General features: G+C 36.0%; 2 protein-coding genes across 3 annotated transcripts; one reads left to right on the top strand and one right to left on the bottom strand.

Annotated features, from left to right (window-relative positions):
* Window positions 1-6,102: 6,102 nt before the first annotated feature.
* Window positions 6,103-8,028, bottom strand: LOC110033571 (pentatricopeptide repeat-containing protein At3g26782, mitochondrial-like). The gene has a single exon (XM_020737604.1). The coding sequence runs from the start codon at window positions 8,026-8,028 to the stop codon at window positions 6,103-6,105; it is 1,926 nt and encodes a 641-aa protein (XP_020593263.1).
* Window positions 8,029-16,213: 8,185 nt separating this feature from the next.
* LOC110033579 (kinesin-like protein KIN-8A) lies at window positions 16,214-20,637 on the top strand. Of its 2 annotated transcripts, none has more exons than XM_020737614.1 (7): window positions 16,214-17,132; window positions 17,629-17,902; window positions 18,027-18,077; window positions 18,180-18,272; window positions 18,361-18,723; window positions 18,835-19,500; window positions 20,281-20,637. In XM_020737614.1, the coding sequence occupies exons 1-7, from the start codon at window positions 16,417-16,419 to the stop codon at window positions 20,359-20,361; spliced, it is 2,244 nt and encodes a 747-aa protein (XP_020593273.1). In that variant the 5' UTR covers window positions 16,214-16,416; the 3' UTR covers window positions 20,362-20,637. The 2 variants fall into 2 exon arrangements, with proteins under 2 accessions (XP_020593273.1, XP_020593274.1); XM_020737615.1 differs by having other exon boundaries at window positions 20,277-20,381.
* The last annotated feature ends 2,056 nt before the right edge of the window (window positions 20,638-22,693 follow it).

Raw genomic sequence — 22,693 nt, 5'->3', positions numbered from 1 at the left:
TATATCTAGAGGGATTCCCTAGAAAACTCTCAATTAAAATAATCTTACTTACACTTGTATAATGACTAGTAATGGGTGTCACAAATGATGATTATCTCACAAGAATAGTCCTATTGCCTTCAAAGCTTGTGGTAATCCATATGGGCAGAGAGCATGTCTCTCACAATCCCATATGGATGGTGGCTTATCAGTGACCTATGAAATAATCGAGTCATTCTGTAGGGTCCACACTATGCTTCAAAAGCCTCATCCGTCCATAAGGGTAAAGGATGAATCATCGCATCCCAAATGAGCGGTGACCTATCCGCGATTGAGGCTTATGAGATGACATTAACGAGGCATTAAAGGACCAACACGGTTCAACGTTGGTACAACAAAGAAAGGGTAGAGTAATCTTAATCAGTTAGAGATAGCTGAGTCAAGATGTCACAAATCTATCATTCAAACCTATTAAGACCCTAAGTCTACTTGGTCATAAAGGTAGTCGACCAAACAAAATTGGAGATCCCTGATTAGCTTTTATGCCTTAGGGAGTTAAACAATAAATAAAGAGTTTCTCTGCTGATGCCCCAAAAGTGTATTTTTGTGGATTAAGTTTCATGTTATATTTCTTAAGGGTTTGAAATTTTTTTCATAAATAACTAATTGTTTTTTCAACTAACTGATTCTTAAATAACACATCATCTACATACACTTCAAGCTTTTTTGGTTTCTAATCCGAGAACAATATATCCATAAGACACTAGTACGTGAACCTAATATTCTTGAGCCCAAAGGGTATTACATTAAAGCAGTACACACCCTCAATGGTTATGAAAACTTTCATCTTGACATCGACCAGGTGCATGATAGGGGATTTTATGTATGCGTTGTAAATACCTTTCAATACTGCAACACACACACGACACCACAAGTAGTAAATATGCAGATCAAACACAATAAAAATCACTCAAGTATAAATAGTTTTATTTTTTAAAATCTTTAAGCTGTCAATCATAATAATTACTTAAGTATACGTATCGCTCAAGTAATTCGCTCAAGTAATACAAGTAATAAAGAGCTCTAATTGAGTCCTAAGTATCGATCCCACAAGGAGATGAAAATTCTTATGGTTATAATGTAAAACACAATATTCAAACTATAAAAACTTATGTAAGAAAAGTAAATCTAAAGTAAGTTTAATTTATGTTAAATGAAATGTAGCTAAAAGAACTAAGTTAACTAAGCTAACTTCTAAACTTCAAAGTTAAACTTACTTCAACTAAACAAAGTTTTGTAATGAAAAGTTCAAAATTAAGAAAGCATCATTCCTCTTTACAATGAGTTTATGGTTAGTGAGGTAATTTAAATCATTTAAAATTATATAAAATTATATTGTGTCAAATAGGAACAATCATATTCTTTACGATATGTTGAGTGCATAAAGAATATTGATTAATCGAGAATTTGGTCTCTAAATTCATGGTTAGGTTGAGAGGATACTTGCGTCTACTCTAGAGCTTTCACTTTTCCCTCTCTTGAGGGCTAATAATTTCGCCTAAGATTACAAGAAACTAGACCACATTGGGGAGTTTGGTCTGCCACCCTAAAATCTCCAATTCTATGTCCATCAAAATATATTACTTTATTTATATGCACTTAACCCCATGGACTACATTCTCAACCATGAAATTGAATGTGACTCTTACCTTGTTGTAGAAAGCATAGCCCTGTCGAATTTTATGTTTTTCAATAAATTTTAACATTTTAATTGGCCAGATCAAAAAGCAAATGAAGATCAGAGTTTGAATCATCTCAATTTATTGACATTTAAAACCTTGCACAACAATATTAATTCTTCACGAAACCATAGCTCATTGTAGGGAGAAGGACAAAGAAGACTACTCAGAATTCATGAGAAAGATACAACAAAATATGGATCTAAAATAAAAAAGGATAGAACGCAACTTATCTTACACTCCTTCTCAAACAAATCCCTTGAAGTTCCCTTGAAGCATTTTCTCTCTTTACAATCACACTCAATTCTTTCTTAGAAATGAAATGAAGAAGAAATCTCTCATCTTCTCTCTCCTCTTACAATCTCTAGAAGAAAATCTTCTCTAAAACCTAAATCTATACTATCCTGTAAAGACTCCACATGCCACACACTCAAAGACCTCCTAGACTTCTTATGAGTCGCGCTAGCCTCTATTCTAAGGAAATTCAAAAATTCCTTCCTTTCTCTGAAGAGGCACACCCCTTCACATCAAGAGACAAATCCCTTCAACTAAGAGATACATCTCTTCATTCAAGAGCCTTTCTCAAGTGTCTAGATATATTAAACCCCTCCATGGGGCGTTTGAATTACTTGGAGCCATCTAGAACATCTCAAAAATAGTTAATAACGACCATTAATTTGTTTAAATTTGTCTCTGGGGCCTCTGGGGCCTCTAGCGCCTGTTTACTAGAGTCTCGTGCTCCTCTCCAAAATCTGTGAAATGGCGCCTCTAGCACCAGTATGCGGAAAAACTACATTTTGACTCCAAATTTATTCATTTTTGCTCCAAATGTGTAAAATCAATATACTTGCAACAAAACATGAAAATAGTCTTCTTTAAAGTACAATATCACCAAATTTAAGCATAAAATGTATACAAAAAATTGCACATTTTTTGTGTATCATTGTATATTTATTTGGTGATAGCTGGATAAGGCATCAAGGAAGCTCATCACTACGTAGCTGACTGTTATGTCAATGAATGTATCAATCTTCGGTAGGGGCTACCTATCTTTTGGGCAAACAATATTCAGATTCGTAAAATCCACAGTTATTCTCCATTTTTTGTATTCCTTCTATACCAACGTAATATTTGTGACCTAAGTTGGGTACTAGATCCCCCAGATGTAACTAGCCTCCATCAACTTCAGCACCTCCTCCCAAATTGGTCTGACCAGAGCTCAATTGATGACCAAAATTTTTACTTCATAGGTCGGGCGGTCGGATTGATGTTCAATACATTGTAGGTGATGTCAATCAATATTTCAAAATTTTTTGTTGTTATCCAGACAAAAACTTCACAATACTTGTTGAGAGTTTGGATCAAGAAGCTTTTATACCCTGCATACAAGTTTTTTCTTATTATAAAAATTTTATTAGCCTCTTCCGCATATGCAGAACATTTAAGGGTAGTCTCGTTGGTCTTCAGACCCCCTTACTGTCAATTCCAGATGTCGACTAGATCCTGCTCCACACTGATGATAACTTGAAGGTAACAACTGCGTGATTGTTCTAGGTTCCCTCAAACTATGATGATCACCTCGTCACTAGAACTTTACCATTACATCATATGAGGAGGTTGTCGCTCGGTAACTGTTCAATAAAGGATGACCGAAGATGGAGTTATACGTTGGTGAGGGCTAACCGCCAAGACTTCTTTCATATTTGTAAAATATTTATTAACTTCACCCCAGAATACCCCTAGAGTGATAATTCCCAGAGCTTCCTTCCTCTTACTAGAGAAACCGAAGAGTGGGATGGTCGACTCTGTCAATCGGTCGATTTTGAGCACACTCTTATTTAACATAATTTTGAACAGGATGTTTACAAAACTTGCATTGTTGACGACGATACTACTTACTTAGTAGTAATTGATCAAAGCACTAATCACGATGACATTATTATAAGGATTCCCTTCAAAGGCAAATTCACCTCGGTAAAGACAATGGGGAGGGGGATAATTGTGCTTCTTGGCGAAAGCAACTATGAATACCTCTCCAAATCGAAGCCTCTTTTGACTGGCCCGATGAAAACATTCTCTACCTACCTCGAGTTGGTTGGAACTATCTCAGTGAATTTTATAGCATTTGCGCGGATAATTTCATATAAGGACTGCTCTACTAGAGCTTTGCCCTATTTTTGGGTGGTTTCTCTAATAGTGATAAACTCCTTGAGTTTTTCCAATCTGATTAGGTCCTTGACTAATAAACAAAGGTGACAACATTCCTCCGTATCATGGCTGGTCTCGATGGTAATCATAGTACTTATGGGGTTTCTGATAAAAACTATGGTTCTTATTGATGGTGACTTCTTAAAATGCTTCTTATTTTGGACGAACTCCAACAGTTAGGTCACCATGAATCTAAGAGGAGTCAACCTATGTGCTTTGTAGTGCATCTTCTTATTATAGTAAGCGAGTCACTGGTCAAAGCATCGAGTCTGAGCTCTATTATTCTTGGCTCCATTGTGGTTTCGAGTATGCTAATCATTCTCATAGTGGGAGCGACCGAAAGGATTTTGCCTGTCTTTTGATTTTGTCCGTCATCTTGTGAGGTCCTCTTCTTCAAACGTAATCAAAAGTATCAACTCAGAGATGGGAGGAATTGGTAACACATTCCTTTTGCGACAATATGGTTCTTGGCCATCTCCAACAACTTTGCTAAATAGTTTGAATCTCACAATCTTAAGCCATATTTGTACCGCTCTATTCTAACTTCTTGCATCAAGGCAGTTATCACAATCAGCAGTTGGAGATTCTGCACCTCCAACATCTCCTTCTGGAAATAAGTGATTTAAGAATGAAGGCTCTCGTTCTCTCCTTGCCTGATCGGGAAAAAGGCTTGCGACTTTTTTAGAGGTTTTTGAGCGCTGGCAAAGTGGATCACGAACAACTTCTTGAAATCGGCAAAGAAGTGAATCACTCCCATCGACAAGCCATTGAACCATTTGAAGTCCGACTCCCTCAGTGTGGTAAGGAAAAACTAACACTTTATAGCATTTGTGATCTTCAACATACATACTGTCGACTCAATGGCAACTACATGGTAGATTGGATCAGTCTGACCATTATAAGAATTGAGGTGAGGATTTTAAACTTCTCTGGAGGCTTGGTCTCAAGGATCTATTGAGAGAAAACATTCTCTGGTTGTTGCTGTCAGTGTGCTTCTGCATGCGTGAACCGATGCCCTTCCATCAGCATGGACCCAACAATATCAATGTGTTGGAGGTCTTTTTGCCATTCGGGTGTCTGGCAGCTCTTCGCCCACTAGGCGCTGGAGGTTCCTCTCGGGAATGCTCCTTGAGGAGATTTGGTTTCTTGTGAGGCTCCACTGATAAGAAAGGTTGTTGCTCCTCTCTCCGAGTTATTGCATCTCAGATGGCGCTCACTTGAACCATCATATGATCTTTTAACTCTTGGACCTATTATTGCACAAATTCTCTGGTGCACTCTATGGATGCAGTGTCTCTAAGTTGAGTTTCATCTTCTTGGCAGTGTGCTATACTTTTGTCTAGGGCATGTCCTTGCTCTCCGCGTCACCATATCAAATGTTGAATCTAAAATTGTATTGTGGAACACACCTCGAGAGATATAGTGTGAGGAAGGGTGGGGAGAAAGAGAGGATAGAGTGCAGGATGAACAGTTAATACAAAAAATATTCACCTTTTTTTATTCGTAAAATGATTTCTATATGTAGACATAGGAGGCCCTTGGTAAAATTACATGTTAGCCCCTACTTAAATAAGTGTGTTACACATTATTATTGTTCTTATATACTTGCCCTTGCTTTAATAGGAGCATTAAAATGCATTATTGCCTCTTTGCTATCTTTTCTTAATCATAACTAACACTGGCTCCTTTCCATATCCATAATCGATATCAACACCTTTTTGCATGCCTAAGCTTTCCGAGCAGCGGGTCTTTGGGTCGGTCGCTTTAGCTGGTTTGGTTGGTCAGCCAACTTGACGGGCCATGTAAACAACCGACCAATTTGGTCTAACATGATTCGTGATCATTGTCATGGAATTCCAAATGTTGGTAGTGTACTTTGAAATGTTTGATCTCCTCGAGATTCGTGCTGACAATTTTTGGTTTATTCCCACATTTAAATTTCCCTAGAAACCTTCATACTCCAATAATAGTTATATTTAGTTGATAGCAGAAAAACAATAGATGTTAAAAAGTGAATTCTTGTATACTTTTTCAAGGTTATATATATTCCGGAAAATTCAGGAGCTTGATCCAAAGACTGAACTTTTTCACACAAAAAAAAATAAAATAAAACACAAACTTCAGAAGAAAAAAATTACAATTCTCCTCACATAATTATGTCAACACTTGCTGGAATTTACCAAAAATCATTGCAAGAGCAGCAGCCTTGCTTGAACTTATGATACCGATTCAGATCTTTGAGAACAATTTCTCTTTCAAAAATCCTCGACACAAATTTGAAAACTTCATGACAATCACCGCACACCCTAAGATTCTTTCCAATCCTCACAATTTTCTTATCTCCAAAGCACATCAATGAGAAGGCCAGCGCAAGCTTCTCAGTATGACCACACAAATCTCTGACTTTCTGCTCCTCGGTGTAATTATGAGCAACATTTGAAGGTTCGGATGCAAAACCATACTTCTCCATGAGTACAACTAGATTCTGCAAGAAATGATAAATCTTTCCTGAAATTGGGTTCGAGCAATCATTTACTGTGAATCTGTAAACTCTTCCTCTTATTTCCACCCAGCTAAATGCAACGCTAGCTTTTACTCCTATCTCCTTCATTAGCAATCTAACTCTTGCAAAATCCTCCCACCGATCTGCGTCGGCATAGATTCTACATAGCAACATATAATTTCCAACATCAAATTTATCAAAAAAGATGGCTCTTTTAAAGGCTAGTTCTCCTAACCCCAGGTTCTTGTGCTTCTTGCATGAAGAAAGAAGTGAACCCCATATTAACTTGGATGGCTCAAGCGGCATTTCTCTAACAAAATCAAATGCTTCATTCAGATTTCCTGCCCTTCCATACAAATCCACCATGCAGACATAGTGTTTCATCTCAGGAATGATGTTATAGTAACTTTTCATTGAATGAAAGAGCTTTCGACCTTCATCAACCAGTCCACCATGGCTGCAAGCTGAGAGTATGGCGATAAAGGTTATTCCATCTGGTAGAACTCCTGATTCCTTCATCTCATCAAATGCTTCGAGTGCTTTTCTACTTAAGCCATGGATCCCACATCCCGAAATCATTGTTGTCCAGGTTACCACATTCCTCTCTGACATTCTCTCAAAAACTAATATGGCAGATTCCAGGTTTCCAGTCTTCATATACATGTCAACAATAGAATTACACTCTAAAAGACTCTCTGCACCAAACATTTCACTGCTACATTTGAGAACGTAGCCGTGGACTTCCTTTCCCTTTCTTAGGTCTGTGGAAATCCCACAAATTTGCAGAACTAAGTTAAGCATGGTAGATCGCGGATACTGTGGACAAGCTATTACCATTTTTTGAAACAAGTCGATTGCTTCCTCAAAGGCACCAGCCGAAAAGTATGCATCCATGATGATATTCCATGAAACCATGTTTCTATCATCCATTTCATCAAAGATTCTCCTTGTATAGCATATATTTCCAGCCTTGGCATACATGTCTAGGAATGAAGTTTGAAGTATGACATCCGCCTTATCCATCATCCCACTTCTGAGAGAGTAACCATGAAGAACTTTGCCAAGTGAAATCTGCTTAAGTTGAGAAGAGGCAGATAATGCGGCTGAGAAAGTAATCCTATTGGGAATTTTCCCCTCTTCCAGCATTGCTGAGAAGAATTCCAGAGCTTGATGTCCAACCCGGTTTTGAGCGAAGCCAGAAATCATGGCAGTGAACAAGACAACATCATTTTCAGGCATTTCATCAAACAACTGGCGTGGTGACTTCAATTGTCCATTTCTGAAGTACAGCTCCACTAGACCAGTGCTAACGAAGAGGTCATGGATATGGCCTGATTTCAGTGCAAAGCCATGGAACTGCTCTCCATTGAGGAGAGGTTCTCCAAGAGCTGAAGAGAGCTTGAGAAGTGATGGGATTGTGAATTTGTCGGGTGTGACAGCTTGCTTCTGCCATTTCAAAACAAGGGGAAGAGCTTCTTTGGGCTTGCGGAGGTCAAGATGATACCTTATGATGGAGCTTAAAGATGATGTGGTGTAGAGAAACAGAGAATTGAAAGTAGGAAGATGTTTTGGCCGAAATGTTAGGCTTATTCCAAGCATAGGATTATATATGGATATAGTGTTTCCTGTCATACATAAAATAGGCCATACTTAAAACACCAGCAAAAAAGGTAGCATTTTCAAGGCAAAAAACAATAATAAATAGAAATTATATCGAAAAATATTAAGAATTAAAGAAAAATGGCGATCGAAAGATTTTCAAAACTCGATGAGTTTTGGTCTGACTTTCTATTGGCTTATTTATTGTTTTCAAAGATTTTAACCTCATCTACTAGCTAATTGGCCTGAACTATAAAGATCTATCTAAGATTAACATGATACATCAATAACCACTAAATATTTGGATGGTATATATTTACTTTGAATATTTGCATTTATTGAACACTCCAAATATAAGAAATAGAAGGGATTTGATCTAAGAAGAAAATTTATTCAGGCTAAGAAGAAAATTTATTCAAGTAATTCATATCCTCATTTTACAACAAAAAAAATGTGGCACTATGATGCCAAAATCAGGCGAGACTGGCGCTGGCAGCACCTCCATTTCGCTCTATTTCGTCCCATTTTAGCTCCAATTTACTTCATGTGTTATACCTACAAGATAAATATGAAAATAACATTTTTTAATTGTAATTTTATACAAAAATATGTGATAAATGTAAAAGAGATCAAGCATAGAAAGACATATCGAAATGCACCACATTAGAATTTTTTTCCTTGCTCGATTTAACTCTCAATTGCATAATTTTTGCTCCATTTTCTACAAAACTCTATTTCTTGAACCTGGAACTAATAACATACGAAATACATTCATTTAAATTGCAATATCAATTAAAATGAGCATAAAATGTATATAAAAAAGTAGGTAATTTTAGGCATGTCAATTCCCCCAAACTTAAACTTTAATTGTCCTCAAGTAACACTACAACTTTGTTTAATTGTCCTCAAGTAACACTACAACTTTAAAAATATGTTGATTTATGTTAGTGGGCTTCTCTAAGATGATCTAAAATTTAGTTCTAGAAATGTTATTGTCCAAATTACAAGAATTTTCAGTAAATTATATGATATCTAAGGTATTAGAATAATTAGTATTAAACTTAAGAATGTTGGGCTTCTATTTAATTCAAAAATAATTTAAAATTTTCCAAACATTCGATTCTTAGAAAAATTTTAATTTCAAAATTTATGAATTCTAAAAAAATAATTTTACTAATACTTTCTGAAATTAAGCTTAGGATTGATCCTAAGTTTACTTCCTTAGAAATATTTTAAGTGAAATCACATTTTATGCATAGGTCCTTGATCCACCTTAAAATAACATATTTTTAATGCATATTTTATGATTGTTTTGTGTATATTTTTATTGATATTTCACTTTAAAGGAAGATATTTTTTATGTTTTTAGTTTCAGGTACATGGAATGGACATTTGTAGAAGATGAGGGAAAAAAGAGCAAAAATGTTATAAATTGTATGGCGCCATAGCGTCGCCTCCTGGCTCTAAAGTGCCACAGACGCGTGCAGAGGGAGCTATAATGCCCAGACTGGCGCTATATTACCTGCAGCTTCCCTTCTAGAAGATCCATTGAGTTTGGTCAAATTTTGAAGGGGTGTTTTAAGCAACCTTTGGTTATTTTCAGAGATATATTAATATGGATGAAAACTGGATGAAAAAGAGGACTTTTTGGCAGCATTTGAAGGCTTTAGGAAGTCGCACTCCCACTTTTGTGGCTTTAGGAAGTCGCACTTTTGTGTTTAAGTGTGTTTTGTGTTGTAAGAGTAAGAGTTTGGAGAATTTTTCAAGGAGACCCCAGAATTTGCGTTAGGAGGAAGACATAAGGTACTTTGTATTTATGTTTAAGTTTTTGTTTCTAAGACTTGGATTTCAATACAAATTTGTTATTTTATTTTATTCTCCATGAATTCTGAATAGTTCTCTTTTATTCTCCTTGCTCTTAGGAACTAATCTTGTGGGATGAGATTGATTTAAAGATTTCTTTTTGCTTTTTTAAAAAATTGTGATGAAATTTTCATCGATTCTTTTTTAACTTTACAAATTGGCCACTTGTGAGGTTAAAATCTATTGAGAAACATAAAGAGATGAGAGAGCTATGATTTCACCAAACGAGTGACTGTCACACTTTATTCTGGGCAGGTCGTTGCGATCACCTAAGGGAGAGTGCAAATAGATAGAGAGATAAGTTTTGATGTTTATAGAATGACAGACTAGATTCTTTTTTAAATTCGATTTAGAGTTTGGATCGTAAGGGTCCCTAGTAGGTCCTATAGAGAGGGCACAATGTGTAATCTGGAGGTGAGAGGCCATAATCTACCCAGCACTACTACACAAGCTGGGGAAAAATTCTAAATTAGCCAATGTTCTTTACTATCACCGGGAGAGGTTAAAGAATAGAAATGCTCCTATTTGTCTTAATACATCATCATATTTTTAGTCATTTAATCCTACATAGATTAATATCTCATTGCAAGGGGAAAGATCATTACATATTATTCAAACTCTTTAGAATTACTTTTATTAAACTGTTAAATATAATTATTTCTATCTGCTTTTATTATTAAAACTCTTTAGAATTACTTTTAGTCTTTACTGTTGTTATCATTTTGTTTTTATTTAAATCTGCAAATTAAATATAATTTTCTTTTGAGTTTAACAAGCCAATTTAAATAGTTCAACTATCACCGTGGGATCAATAGTGGGATTTTTAAGAAAAATTTCATATTACTTAGAACGATACGTATACTTCCGTAGTACCTCTGATGTGAAATTTTATTATTTATTTTCCATATCATTTCATTAATTTACACTAGCCGCTAAATATATTGGGTCAACTTTTTGACAAAATTTTGGATATTAAAAATACAGGTAATTGCGGGTCGGGTCAAGTTTTTTACACTGTTGTCGGGATAGATAACAATTTTTTTTTTTTAATTTGGAAGGCAAATTTTTTTATTTACAATTTTGTTTGAATTGTAGATTTTAATTTTATTAAAAAGTAAAAATCGAAAAAGTTCAAAAAAATTAAAAATCCAAAATTAAAAAAATTGAAAATTATAAAAACCAAAAACACATAACCTAAAAATTCTATTTTATTTTGTTGTTTTATTTTATTTCCTAATATTTATCATTTGTATGCGTAGTTCGAGATCTGAAGGTTTAATGCCCTATGATTCTGAATTAGATTGTACTATAAGAAAAATTCAAAAACAAGGAAAACTTCATAATGCAAACACTTCACAAAATAATATTGAAATTCAAAATGTTGAAAAATGAACATCATAATTTACAAAAACCTTTAAGGGATTATATAGCAGATTAAATTAAATTAACTATTCAAACTCCTGCTGTAGCGGCTAACTCATTTGAAATTAAACCTGCAATAATACAAATGGTACAAAATAAACAATTTCGGGGAACATCAAATGAGGATCCAAATTTACATCTTGCAAGTTTTTAGAATTATGTGCTATATTTAAATATGATGGTGTATCAAATGATACCGTGAGACTTAAAATTTTACATATTTTATTAATGGATAAAGCTAAGATGTGGTTAAATTCATTAGCATCTGGATCTATTAGAACTTGGAGAGATTTGACACAAAAATTTCTAGTTAAGTATTTTCCCCTTTCAAAAAATGCTAAACTTAGAAATTTTATTCCTCAATTCTCGTATACACTCTGGAGGAATCAAAACTTCCAATCCTTGATCTTATTTTCTAAACTGAATAAGTAGAATTTTTGAGCCAAGCTGAAAATAACAAACCCATTCAATTCCACTATGAACAAAAAAAAAAAATCTAGGAAAATAGTTCCAGGGACCACAAGATCTCCATCGGTCTCAAGAAAATGGAGAAAACCATCATCATCGTTATCAAGTTATGTGAGGATGACTACATATTTGTTAAGTAGTAATAAGATTTTTGGGAAGATTGGCAGTTGGAGTCCTCATCAAAACTAATTCTAGTAGAAGATCAGATCTTCTTAGAAGTAGTCAGTCACCCTTACATTTGGCTCAAACACCTCAAGTATTACACTTGTGTTTTACACAAAAGTATCTTCTATCAAACTTGCATCAAACAATGTCAGTATTGTCCTTTCAGTCACTGACATGGAGTTGAATGGCTATGGAGAAGATTTGGAGGCCATGAAAATGCTAGAAGGAAACTGACCAAATGGAGAGACAAGAAACAACTGAATGAAAGGAAAAGTAAAAATTGAGAAAGCATAAATCCTTTTTTTCTTAACCATATATATAGGATATCAAAGGAAGTTTAAATGGCTCATACCTATACCTCTTTCTTTTGAAATTCATATCAAATCAGTGTGAAAATATGCAAAAACTAAATTTTTATTTGTGACATAAAATATTTTGCAGATGGGTCTTCAGCCCCTTCAGACAACACTAGACCCTAACTCACAAGAATTTGGTACAAAACTCATCCCTGTAAACTTAAATTTTTTGACACCCTCATCCTTCACTCGAAAATGAGAAATCAAATCGTTCGTATGGAATTATTTTAGCTGTATCCAAAGAGTCACCATCTCCACCTGGAGAGTCCCCATGTCTGCATAAAGGGCCATCAGCTCCTTCATCATGGGTGACATGACTATCTTCCTTTGAAGACCATCATACCAGGAAAAAAAGTCCACCATTTCATCCATATTGCGTGCTAGCAAACCTGGTCAACCCCACTATCGGTATCCCTATCAAAATTCTCAGGGTCAGGTAGGCGGCCGGGTGCACGTCTGCCCTAGACCGGAATGAAAGGTTCCTCAGCTACCCCTGGAGTGGAGGGTTGACCGTCATTTATTATTAAGGAGTCAATGATGTGCTCGGTCTCCTTTAGATGAAAAAAAAAATATATAAATGTGGAATGGAATAAATATAACATCTTAAGAAAATATATTTTTTTTGGTACCAATTATTTGCTACATCTTAGATGTGTGGAGGCTTTCATGAGCAAACAGTTAGAAAACCACTTGATTTTCTTCATTGATCAAATGAATTAGAGGTTCACTTTAACGCAATTGGATTTGGATCTGATCAACCAACTAATACCAATTGTTAAGCTGGTCACTGATGAATCAGATCCTTAATAAGGACCATTACACTAGTGATGTGCACGTCAGCCTAGCTCCCCATCTCACGAAGTAAAAACAAGTCAGAAGGATACACCTTCTCTTTCAACTTTTTTTTTTCTCTTGTACTAATTGCTTAACCACTTTTGTTCTTTGCAGTCAACTTCCTTATCCCAACCTCTTTGATTGGACTGGCCATCCTTCACCCTCCAATTTCTTACTCACCAGTTGGCCCTCATCCACATGTTTCATCTTTATCATTGATCGACTGCTCTAAGGCTTCTTTATACTCTCTTTTACGGGATGGTAGAGATTTTCAATTGAAAGTTTGAAGCCCTTCTACAAGGCCTCCTCGTTTTGACTAAAAAGCTAGATATTCAAAAATAGTGATGAAGAAATACTAATCACGCCTTATTTAATGGGAACACATGCCAAAAAATCTAGAGAGCTTAATTATTATAAGTACTTATTAAACAAAAAATGTGTCAAATTTTCCATTTAATTCCTTATTCTTATTGCAGCTATCTCTTTCAAAAAGTAAAAAAAAAAATTAGAGAACTAAATATGTACATACAAAATATGGACGCATGAATCTCGAGAAAATTCAATGGCTCTCTTTTAATGAACAACAAAGGACTGCTTCAAGGTAAACAAAAGAAAGAAATGCCAAGCATCATTTCCTTCGGTAGGAACTTTTGGTTGACGAAACAAAAGCTTAGCCGAACAAAAGAATATGCGGCACCTAGTCGAAGGGACATTCATTTGTAACCAGCTCCACTCCCTAAAATGATTTTGTGATTCCTCACAAAGATGGCCAAAGGACAGCACATTGAATATCCTTTCAATCCTTTAAGAAGGATTTTTGTCTGATGAGAATTTCCCGTCAGATTACGGTATACACCTTATGCCTGACAGTCCAAGTTCACCCTAACGATAAGAGTGCTTTTATTGAGGATTCTCTTGAGGAGGTTAATTGATGACTTTCCAGCTTAACGAAAAATTTCCAGCAAACCAAAGTCTTCTTCGCTGCCGAGCGGTTATCCGAAGACCAAACGACAACCCTAGTGGGTCATTAAATGCCCCTCTTCAAGCAGTTATGAATACGAAATAGTGTCAACGTTAGTTATGGATATTAAGGGGTCCTAAAGGAAGTTAAAAATATAAAAATGTGTAATAATGACTTGTAACATTCCAATTAAAAATGGAACAGATATGTAACATTATTAGAGACCCCTATGATCTATAAATAAGGGGTCATTTCTTCAATAAAGGACTACTGAATTTACCGCTTTAGGATTGGAGTTATTGTACACATTTTTTTTTAATCTTTTGCTCTCTCTTTCTTACTCTCATCCATCCCACACAATATACCTTGGATGCAATCTACAAAACATTTTTGGATTTAACAATACTAAAGTTTAGAGCCTATGTTATCAATCTCCCTAACTTTCTCTTAAACTCAATTAGTTTCTTGAATGCATAAGATATTTATGTTTATATGAACTATAATATACAACAATTTCATTAATTTACCTGTGAGAATACCTATATTTTTTTGCTTGCATATGCCCTAGTGTAGAAACCCTTGCTTGTTTGACTCTACAACTAGTCCCGATATTGTGATCCTTGCACATTTTTCACTATATTTAGACCCTACAACATGCCACTTCTAAAAGATGCCCTTGCATTTACAAAGTGATTTAAAGAATTTGGTCATGATTTTTGATACAAAAATTTATGTTGGCTATCGATTACTAAACACAGCCCTCCACTTTTTAAATCTGAAGCATGAGTCCCAACAAACATAGTGTAACTTTATGTATCAATGTAATGGTTAAATTTTGTTTTGATTTGTGTGGAAATGAAATTGTGATATTAATTTGCGTCAGTACTTACATGTGATTTGGTGGCAATAATTAGATATTACTATTTTGCTATTCAATTAAATTATCTATAATTTGAAAAAGTTTCTCCTATGTTGTCAAAATTTTAATAGCTTTAATAAATGGCCTATGTTTTTTAAGAAGTGCATCACATACTTTGCCATCCAAATCAAGTAGGAAACTATAATTAAGTGAACTATCTACATGCATCAGGTTTTAACTATGCTACAAGGATCTTCAACTCAGAAATTTAACAGAATAAAAAATATTTTAGGAAATTTTAATGTAAGCTGAATAAGTTGACCTTCAGATATATTAGATTCGCTTTGAGACCAGCAAAATTAAAATCTATGTCAGATTAACCTCAAAGTAAAACCTCATAAAACAGTACCGGGATACTTTGTTTCCAACTAAAATGCGCCATTCGGTCCTCAATCAAGTTAAACCAAATGTCACTAAGGATTTAACACTTCTCAGATCCATTGGGATAACCTTAATAACCATGATCAATATTATTGGCTTCTTATTATTGACCGGGTAAGACTTTTAATATAAATTTAATTAATTAAGACTGAGTGCACGCTGAACTTACATGTGCTCGAGAGCACTAATCTCGAGAGAACTCTTTAATTTAGATTATGATTGTGAAAAATCCAACGGTGAATCCGTCCTCAATCAAGTTAGTCCTTTTAAAAATTGTTGTTTCAATGTAATCTGACTAATTTGTTAAAGCTGACAGTTGAACTGCTCAACTCTAAGATTGAGAGCTGTTGAGTCCTTACTAAAAATAATAGAGGAAAAAGGATGTAGAGCACAACATTTTTTGAACTTGCCATTATATGTGCTAAGTTTTAATAAATTTAATATTAAAATTATTGAACCAATCAAACCTTTCCTTATTTACAATATCTGGTCCTATTCTTAAATACTTTCTGAGAATACGAGTGGGCTTATTTTAGACTTTACCTGCCCTTTTCCACTGGAAATTGATTACCAAAAATATCCGAGAAGATTATATATGATTTTTTTTCTGTAATTAATAGATCTCATTACCACAAATATCCGAGGAAATTATATCTGATTTTCTCTTTAATTACTTGATCTCGCAATTTTTTAGTACTTGACCGTTAGGTACCTTCATGGTCATCGTCTCAATTCCCGACCGTTAACTCCCCAAATTCAAAATTACAAATACCAGTCCATCACCCACAACCCTACGTTACCAAACTCACAATCAGCTTTCCCTGCTACTGCTCCTCACAAAGCCAACAACATTTCAAGAACCCCGGCAACGAAAATAAGAGCTTGGATCTGAGAATTAGAATTGGATTTCTAATACTCAGATCCCTCTCCTTCTCTGAGGATTTAGCAAATCGATGCGGGATCATTCACATTGCAAGCCATTGCTTTAGCATCATATTCTTCGGCGGTTTCTCGTCAAGATGCCGGTTTCCACTCGGTCGCAACTCTCCGGCTGGAAGTCCGGCGAACTGTGTGGATCGCCGGGTCTCCGTCGTTCTTTTATTAAAAATCCACACCAAGGCCTCAAGGAGAAAATGAAAGCCCTTACCGCATTGTACGAGCAGCACAAACAGCCTTTAGCTCCAAGCCATCAACTAACCATCGATCTCATCGATTGCGATGGCAAGAAGCTCGGTGAAGACAAAAAGAAAGAGCAAGAAGAGATGAAGAAAAGAAGAGAGGGAGAATCAGGAATTCCAAAGAAAAAGACCACTTTGTTCCCCAAAATTGAAGCTAAGGAGAACTTTGAACCGAAGTTCTCTGATGGGGTTTCGGCCTGCACAATGCCACGGAAAGCGGCTACAGCCGCCGGAGCTGCGGCGAGAAGGACTTCAACGGGTTCGATGTCGGATGGGAGAGTTTTGATGGGGATAACGAAGAATAACGAGGAGTTCGAGGCGGCCGAAGATATGGGGAGTCGTATAATGGTGTTTGTCCGGCTAAGGCCAATGGGAAAGAAAGAGGACGAAACCGGCTTAAGGAGCTGCGTTAGAATTGTCAATAAAAGAGATGTGTATCTAACTGATTGTGCTTCGGAGACGGACTATCTCAGGCTCAAGAGAGTTCGGGGCCGCCATTTCTGCTTCGATGCCTCTTTCCCAGAGTCTACTTCACAACAAGAAGTGTACTCTACCACGTAAGTGCAATATCTCATACAATGAGAATTTGACCATATGCTGGTGACTTTATTATAAGAATGAAATTATCCTTGACGACAAAGTTTAGCTTTTTAACTTCTACCTTTTTTGTATTTTATTTCCCCTAGAAAACCACTTACGCTTAAATTTATGGTCATTTTATATGTTTAATATGCTTTCCTCTCATTATCCTTGTATCCAACTTAGATGGCCTGCTAACAGATGATTAACTTTACATCTTCTCACGTCTATTGATAGAATGTGAATAAAAAAATAATCAATTTTGACTAACACATCATCAATAGTCAGATTCATTTTAAACGTAAAGTATAATCATATATATGAGAGTCAGCAATAACATACTTTTACACCAATTTGTTTTCTTAACTAATTAATGTTAGACTAAATCTAAGACTGCATGCTTTAATGTATAATTTCTAAGAAAACTGCTTTAAAATAAAAAATCTTAATCTTTTATTACCTGCACATATGCAGAACCACAAAGCTCGTGGAAAGTGTTCTTGAAGGCAGGAATGGCTCTGTGTTTTGCTACGGGGCAACAGGTGCAGGAAAGACATACACAATGCTGGGTACAATGGAGAATCCTGGGGTCATGGCATTGGCCATGAAAGACCTCTTCTCAAAAATTAAACAGAAAAGCTTGGATGGAAAGCACTCTGTGCTGCTTTCCTATCTTGAGGTGTATAATGAGACAGTTAGAGACCTTCTATCACCTGGGCGACCACTTATCCTACGAGAAGATAAACAGGCTAGCGATTTCTTCAAATAACTAATGGAATCATAGCCTTATTAAACAGCCTTTTTTCCTTGATAAATCATCTATATGCTAATGTTCTGAGCCTTATTAACAAACTTATATTCTCATTTTTCAGGGAATCATAGCAGCTGGACTCACTCAGTACAGAGCTTATTCAACAGATGAAGTAATTCAAATCTCATGACAAATCCGTCCATCAGTTTCCACATTTCTACAAAAAATTGTAATATAAAGCTTCTCATTTCTCAAATTCTGTTTTCTATTTCAGGTTATGAAATTGCTGCAGCAAGGAAATCTAAACCGGACAACCGAACCCACAAGAGTGAATGAGACCTCTTCAAGATCCCATGCTATACTTCAAGTACGTCTTCCCTTCCCTTTCTCGAGGAACACAGACTGATCCTTGTCCTTAATAGAAATGTCTAACCTGAACTCATACTTGAACAAAGGTTGTCGCAGAATATCAAGTCAAAAATTCAGTTAATGTGGTCACAAGAGTAGGGAAGCTGTCTCTTATTGATCTTGCTGGTTCAGAGAGAGCCCTTGCAACAGATCAAAGATCCCAAAGGTCAATTGAAGGCGCCAACATCAATAGATCCCTACTTGCTTTGAGCAGCTGCATCAATGCCCTTGTGGAGGGAAAGAAGCACATCCCTTACCGTAATTCAAAGCTCACACAGCTTCTCAAGGACTCATTGGGTGGTCCATGCAATACTGTAATGATTGCCAATATCAGCCCCAGCCATATCTCGTTTAATGAGACTCAGAACACTCTCCATTGGGCTGATCGAGCGAAAGAAATAAGAAATAAGGTTTGTTTTAGTCTCTCAACATGTTTGATGTAGAATATAATAATTATTTTGTGCATAATATTCTACGTTTTTGCATTTGTACTTATCTTTGCATGTCCATGTTCATGTCAGGCATGCCCTGCAAGTGAGGAAGCAGTGCAAATCTCAGAGTCTGAAACTGAAAATGCAAAATTAATGCTTGAGCTACAAAAGGAAAATATTGAGCTGAGGGAGCAAACAGTGCTCCTCCAGCAGAAGATCATGACTGCTCAAGCTCAAGCATTGGCATCGAACTCCCCTCAGCAACAACCACCTGCCCCCTGTCCTCTCCCATGCACGCCATCTGCAAAACATCGTAGGCACAAACTATCCATTCTCGGTGGTGCCAACTGCTTCAGCACACCTGATTCAACCAAAAGAAAAACAGCAGCAGAGAAAATAACACAAGAGTTGCAGAGGAGAGTAGAGGAGTTAGAAACTGAGATTGAGAGGCTTAAGAGCGAACATATTGTTCAGCTTAAGCAGAAGGATGATTTAATTCGTGAATTGATTCTGAAGGAAGGCGCAAAGGAGGGCGGAGACAAGGTTAAAAGCAGTGTGGGAAAGAGAGGAAGCATGGTGAAAAAGGATTTGAAGAGCCCAAGCCATGGTAGCACTTCTCCTCAGACAAATGCTAAGAAGAGGAGCTTCTGGGCTACTAGTGCTGCTAATAGTCCATCGGTCGTTGCAGCTAATGGAAGGAAGACTAGAAGCCATGTGGCTCCACAGTCTCCTCCAGTTCCTTCAATGATTCTTCCAGTATGAATCTTTATCCATTTTTTTTTTAAATAACATCCCTTATTTTCATGTATCAAGCCAAGAAAAAGAAGTAGCGTGTAAGTAAACTGGCAATTACGTTTCAGGAAATTTTTAAGACAACAAATTTTATGTTTCTTATATTGCAAAATTCATAGGCGGTAACATCGAAGTGAAATGTGAGTATAATGTTTACTAAAAAAATGAGCTTTATAAAAGAGGGCAATAATTAATGATACTCTTTCAATGCAAAGATGCCTTTTTTAAAATATCATAAATATACAAAGAAGAAAAATATAATGATCAAGACTATGCATTTATTTGGTTATGGATTTTTCTTATCCTACGAGTGAATAAATTCTCCTTTAATATAGACTTTATTATTATAGCTTTCAAATATAAGATCAAAATCATTCATTATATGAGCATTAGAACCGATAATCATGCTAACCATTGTTTGCACTTATTTGATGAATAATTAAATTATTATAAAAATTACTGGAATTAAGTAAATTTCATGTCTTGGAAAAAAAGATGTAATAACAGAAGTGGAAAGCTCGTAGGAGGAAAAATTCCAGTTCATAAATTTACATATATATAGTCTTTCTTGAAAAAGAGTCTCACAAGTGTATTTGTTGTCAACTAAAAACAAAACAAAAGCTAATAACAAGTGTATTGTGCTTCTATTTGTGAGTGATTTCTTACTGATGCAGCTTGAACATCACTTTTTCTTGTTTGTGTTTATGTTGGATCCGCACGCTGCAAATCACTTTCTCCAGCCAGGTTTTGCATGGACAAAACAGAATGCGGCTTCAAGGCAGTGACTTGGAAGCGGGCATCAAGTCAATGACAATGGAGCAGTGACTAAAGATGAAGATGAAGAAGCCACAAATTTTCTTTTCATTTCTTTATGTATTTCTCAATCTCTGCTTATTGGACAATTTTTTTTGCCACGTTATTCAGTCATCAACAAATATAGGTAGTTTCATTTCTAAATGTGTTGACGAATTCCGATCTTTACGATGTAAATTCAGCAAATATTAATACCAGTTGAGAACCCAAAGTTCCCAATCTTCTGTTGTACATTGCAAAACTTGTAATTAAAGGCTTCTACAGGCGAATAAAATCGTTCATGTAAAATGAGACCAAGAGCGATTGTTTTATGTAAAGTTTGGGAAGATATGCTGTATTGACCAACCATTTTATCACTTTACAACAGGCAACATATTGGTTACCTAATACTCTATACCATTTAACACTGTTGGTTTACTTGTAAGTTATAAAAAATGCTTATTATCTGAGAACGATTTTCAACGTACTTAATCATTGTACTCACATAGGCTCTATTGCTAAAACAATTTCCTCTTCTATATTCCTATTGTATCACTACATGTTCATATTTTTAAAGTTTCCCTATTATATGACATAATGATTTGGACTAATTGTTACAATATATCACAAATTAAATAACAGTTCATAAAACATCACATGTTCATGTTTATAAAATTTCTACATTATAAGACATAATAATTTGGACTATTCACTGCAATATATCACCAATTGTTGAATTTGGCTTTGGGGTGGGGGGAGTTAACAATAATGAATAGTAATTTATCAATCTTCAGATGGTTGGGCCATACCTACTGGCCGAGCTTGGTCGATGTCGGTCAATCAGTTGGTATGGCCCGTTTGTCCATCCATGACCCCTTATAAAAATTCTTTTGGCATTTTTGGGATAGTTGGAGATGCTAGGGAACTTGATCTTCCTAAGGGGAAGCGATTTTGTCGTGGTTGGCTCGAATACCCTTTGTCTCATTTCTAGCTGAGTGGCATGTCCTAGCATCCTCCAGTCATCTTTAGTTTGTGTTTTTGTTTGGTCAGTTTTGGCCTTATTGGCTTGGCTCGATCAGTTTCACATGATCGAACAAGTTAGCATCATGATTTTCTATTAGTGGAGCCACCTTCATTGTACTATTTTTTATTAGACCATTAGATCTCCTCAAGATCTGTACTGACACTATTTCCATGTACATATTTTAGTTTCTCGAGTCTTCTGCTTCTAGAAAATAACGATGTGATAAGAGTAAGAGAATTAATTGCAAAGGTATATTTTGTTGCTATTTAATTAATTGCTCAATCATTAAAATCTCATTTTTTGTGCCTTTGATTCTTATAAATAAAATGTTATTGGACACCTTCCCATTCCTTTTTGCTGCTCCGCAGCACCTCCTGCTTGAATCCATCAGTTTTTGGGTGTTATGATAGAGAATGTATCAACCCTCTTTGATGACATTGCCAACAAAGATATGATCCGTGTGGCCTTTAGAAAATCAAAAGGCAAATACCGCTATGTTGAACCCATTATTGGTCACATATGATTCACATGTACCTGTCAAACTCACTTTTATGAAGACTCACCCAACTTACTTGTACACAACCTTAGATCAGGGTTATCTTTCTTCGGCCTCATTAGAGCAAGCCCAAGCTCCCATCCCTTGGTTGGGTGGCTTAGGGTTTTGACCAGGTGTGGAACCCTAATTTACCCCCATGGGTAAGACATGCCCCAAATCACCCAAATCAATATGAAACCCTAAGGACTTTCCTATGGACCCTAGGAACCACCTTAACTAAAAAATCTACATTGGGAGAGGGGTCTACAAAATTGAACCCAAGTTTCACCAAAGGTCTCCCTAAATATACAAAACACTAAAAATCTCCTTAAACCTTAATGTGCCCTTTTGACCCAAAATTTGGTGGCACCTTAGGATGGTCAAAATCAATTGGGCCTATCCCAATTTTGGTCAAATATTAGTCAAATTACCACATCCTCGTCCAATTGAGTCTCACCAAACATGGCCCTAACACCACACCATTTAAAGGACCCAATTGTCACCATGGGGCTACCCCCATAATTCACTTAATTAATTAATTAGGTGAATTTTCACTATTAGAGCTTAGACTAAAAGAAAACCTAACCCATTTAGCCCAAATTCATGACCCTAAAACAAAACCCAACCTAAACCATTCGCCTATGGCCCATCCACCTACCATGATACATGGATAACACTAAGCCAAACAAGGCAAAATCCAACCCTTAATTGTTGAGCTAGGCATCATCCACCATGACTCACAATGGGAGGAACACATGTCACATACCCCGTGATTTGTATTACCCACCTAAAGGGCTTTCAATCAC

The sequence above is a fragment of the Phalaenopsis equestris genome, unplaced genomic scaffold (genome assembly GCF_001263595.1).
Source record: "Phalaenopsis equestris unplaced genomic scaffold, ASM126359v1 Scaffold001226, whole genome shotgun sequence".
Taxonomy (NCBI): domain Eukaryota; kingdom Viridiplantae; phylum Streptophyta; class Magnoliopsida; order Asparagales; family Orchidaceae; genus Phalaenopsis; species Phalaenopsis equestris.
This window is presented reverse-complemented; position numbering and strand designations above follow the sequence as displayed.

Coding starts and splice junctions, on each gene's coding strand:
- LOC110033571 (XM_020737604.1), bottom strand. CDS start 8,028: ATGCTTGGAATAAGCCTAACATTTCGGCCAAAACATCTTCCTACTTTC.
- LOC110033579 (XM_020737614.1), top strand. CDS start 16,417: ATGCCGGTTTCCACTCGGTCGCAACTCTCCGGCTGGAAGTCCGGCGAA. Junction 17,133..17,628: donor CAAGAAGTGTACTCTACCAC/GTAAGTGCAATA, acceptor GCACATATGCAG/AACCACAAAGCTCGTGGAAA. Junction 18,078..18,179: donor GAGCTTATTCAACAGATGAA/GTAATTCAAATC, acceptor TTTCTATTTCAG/GTTATGAAATTGCTGCAGCA.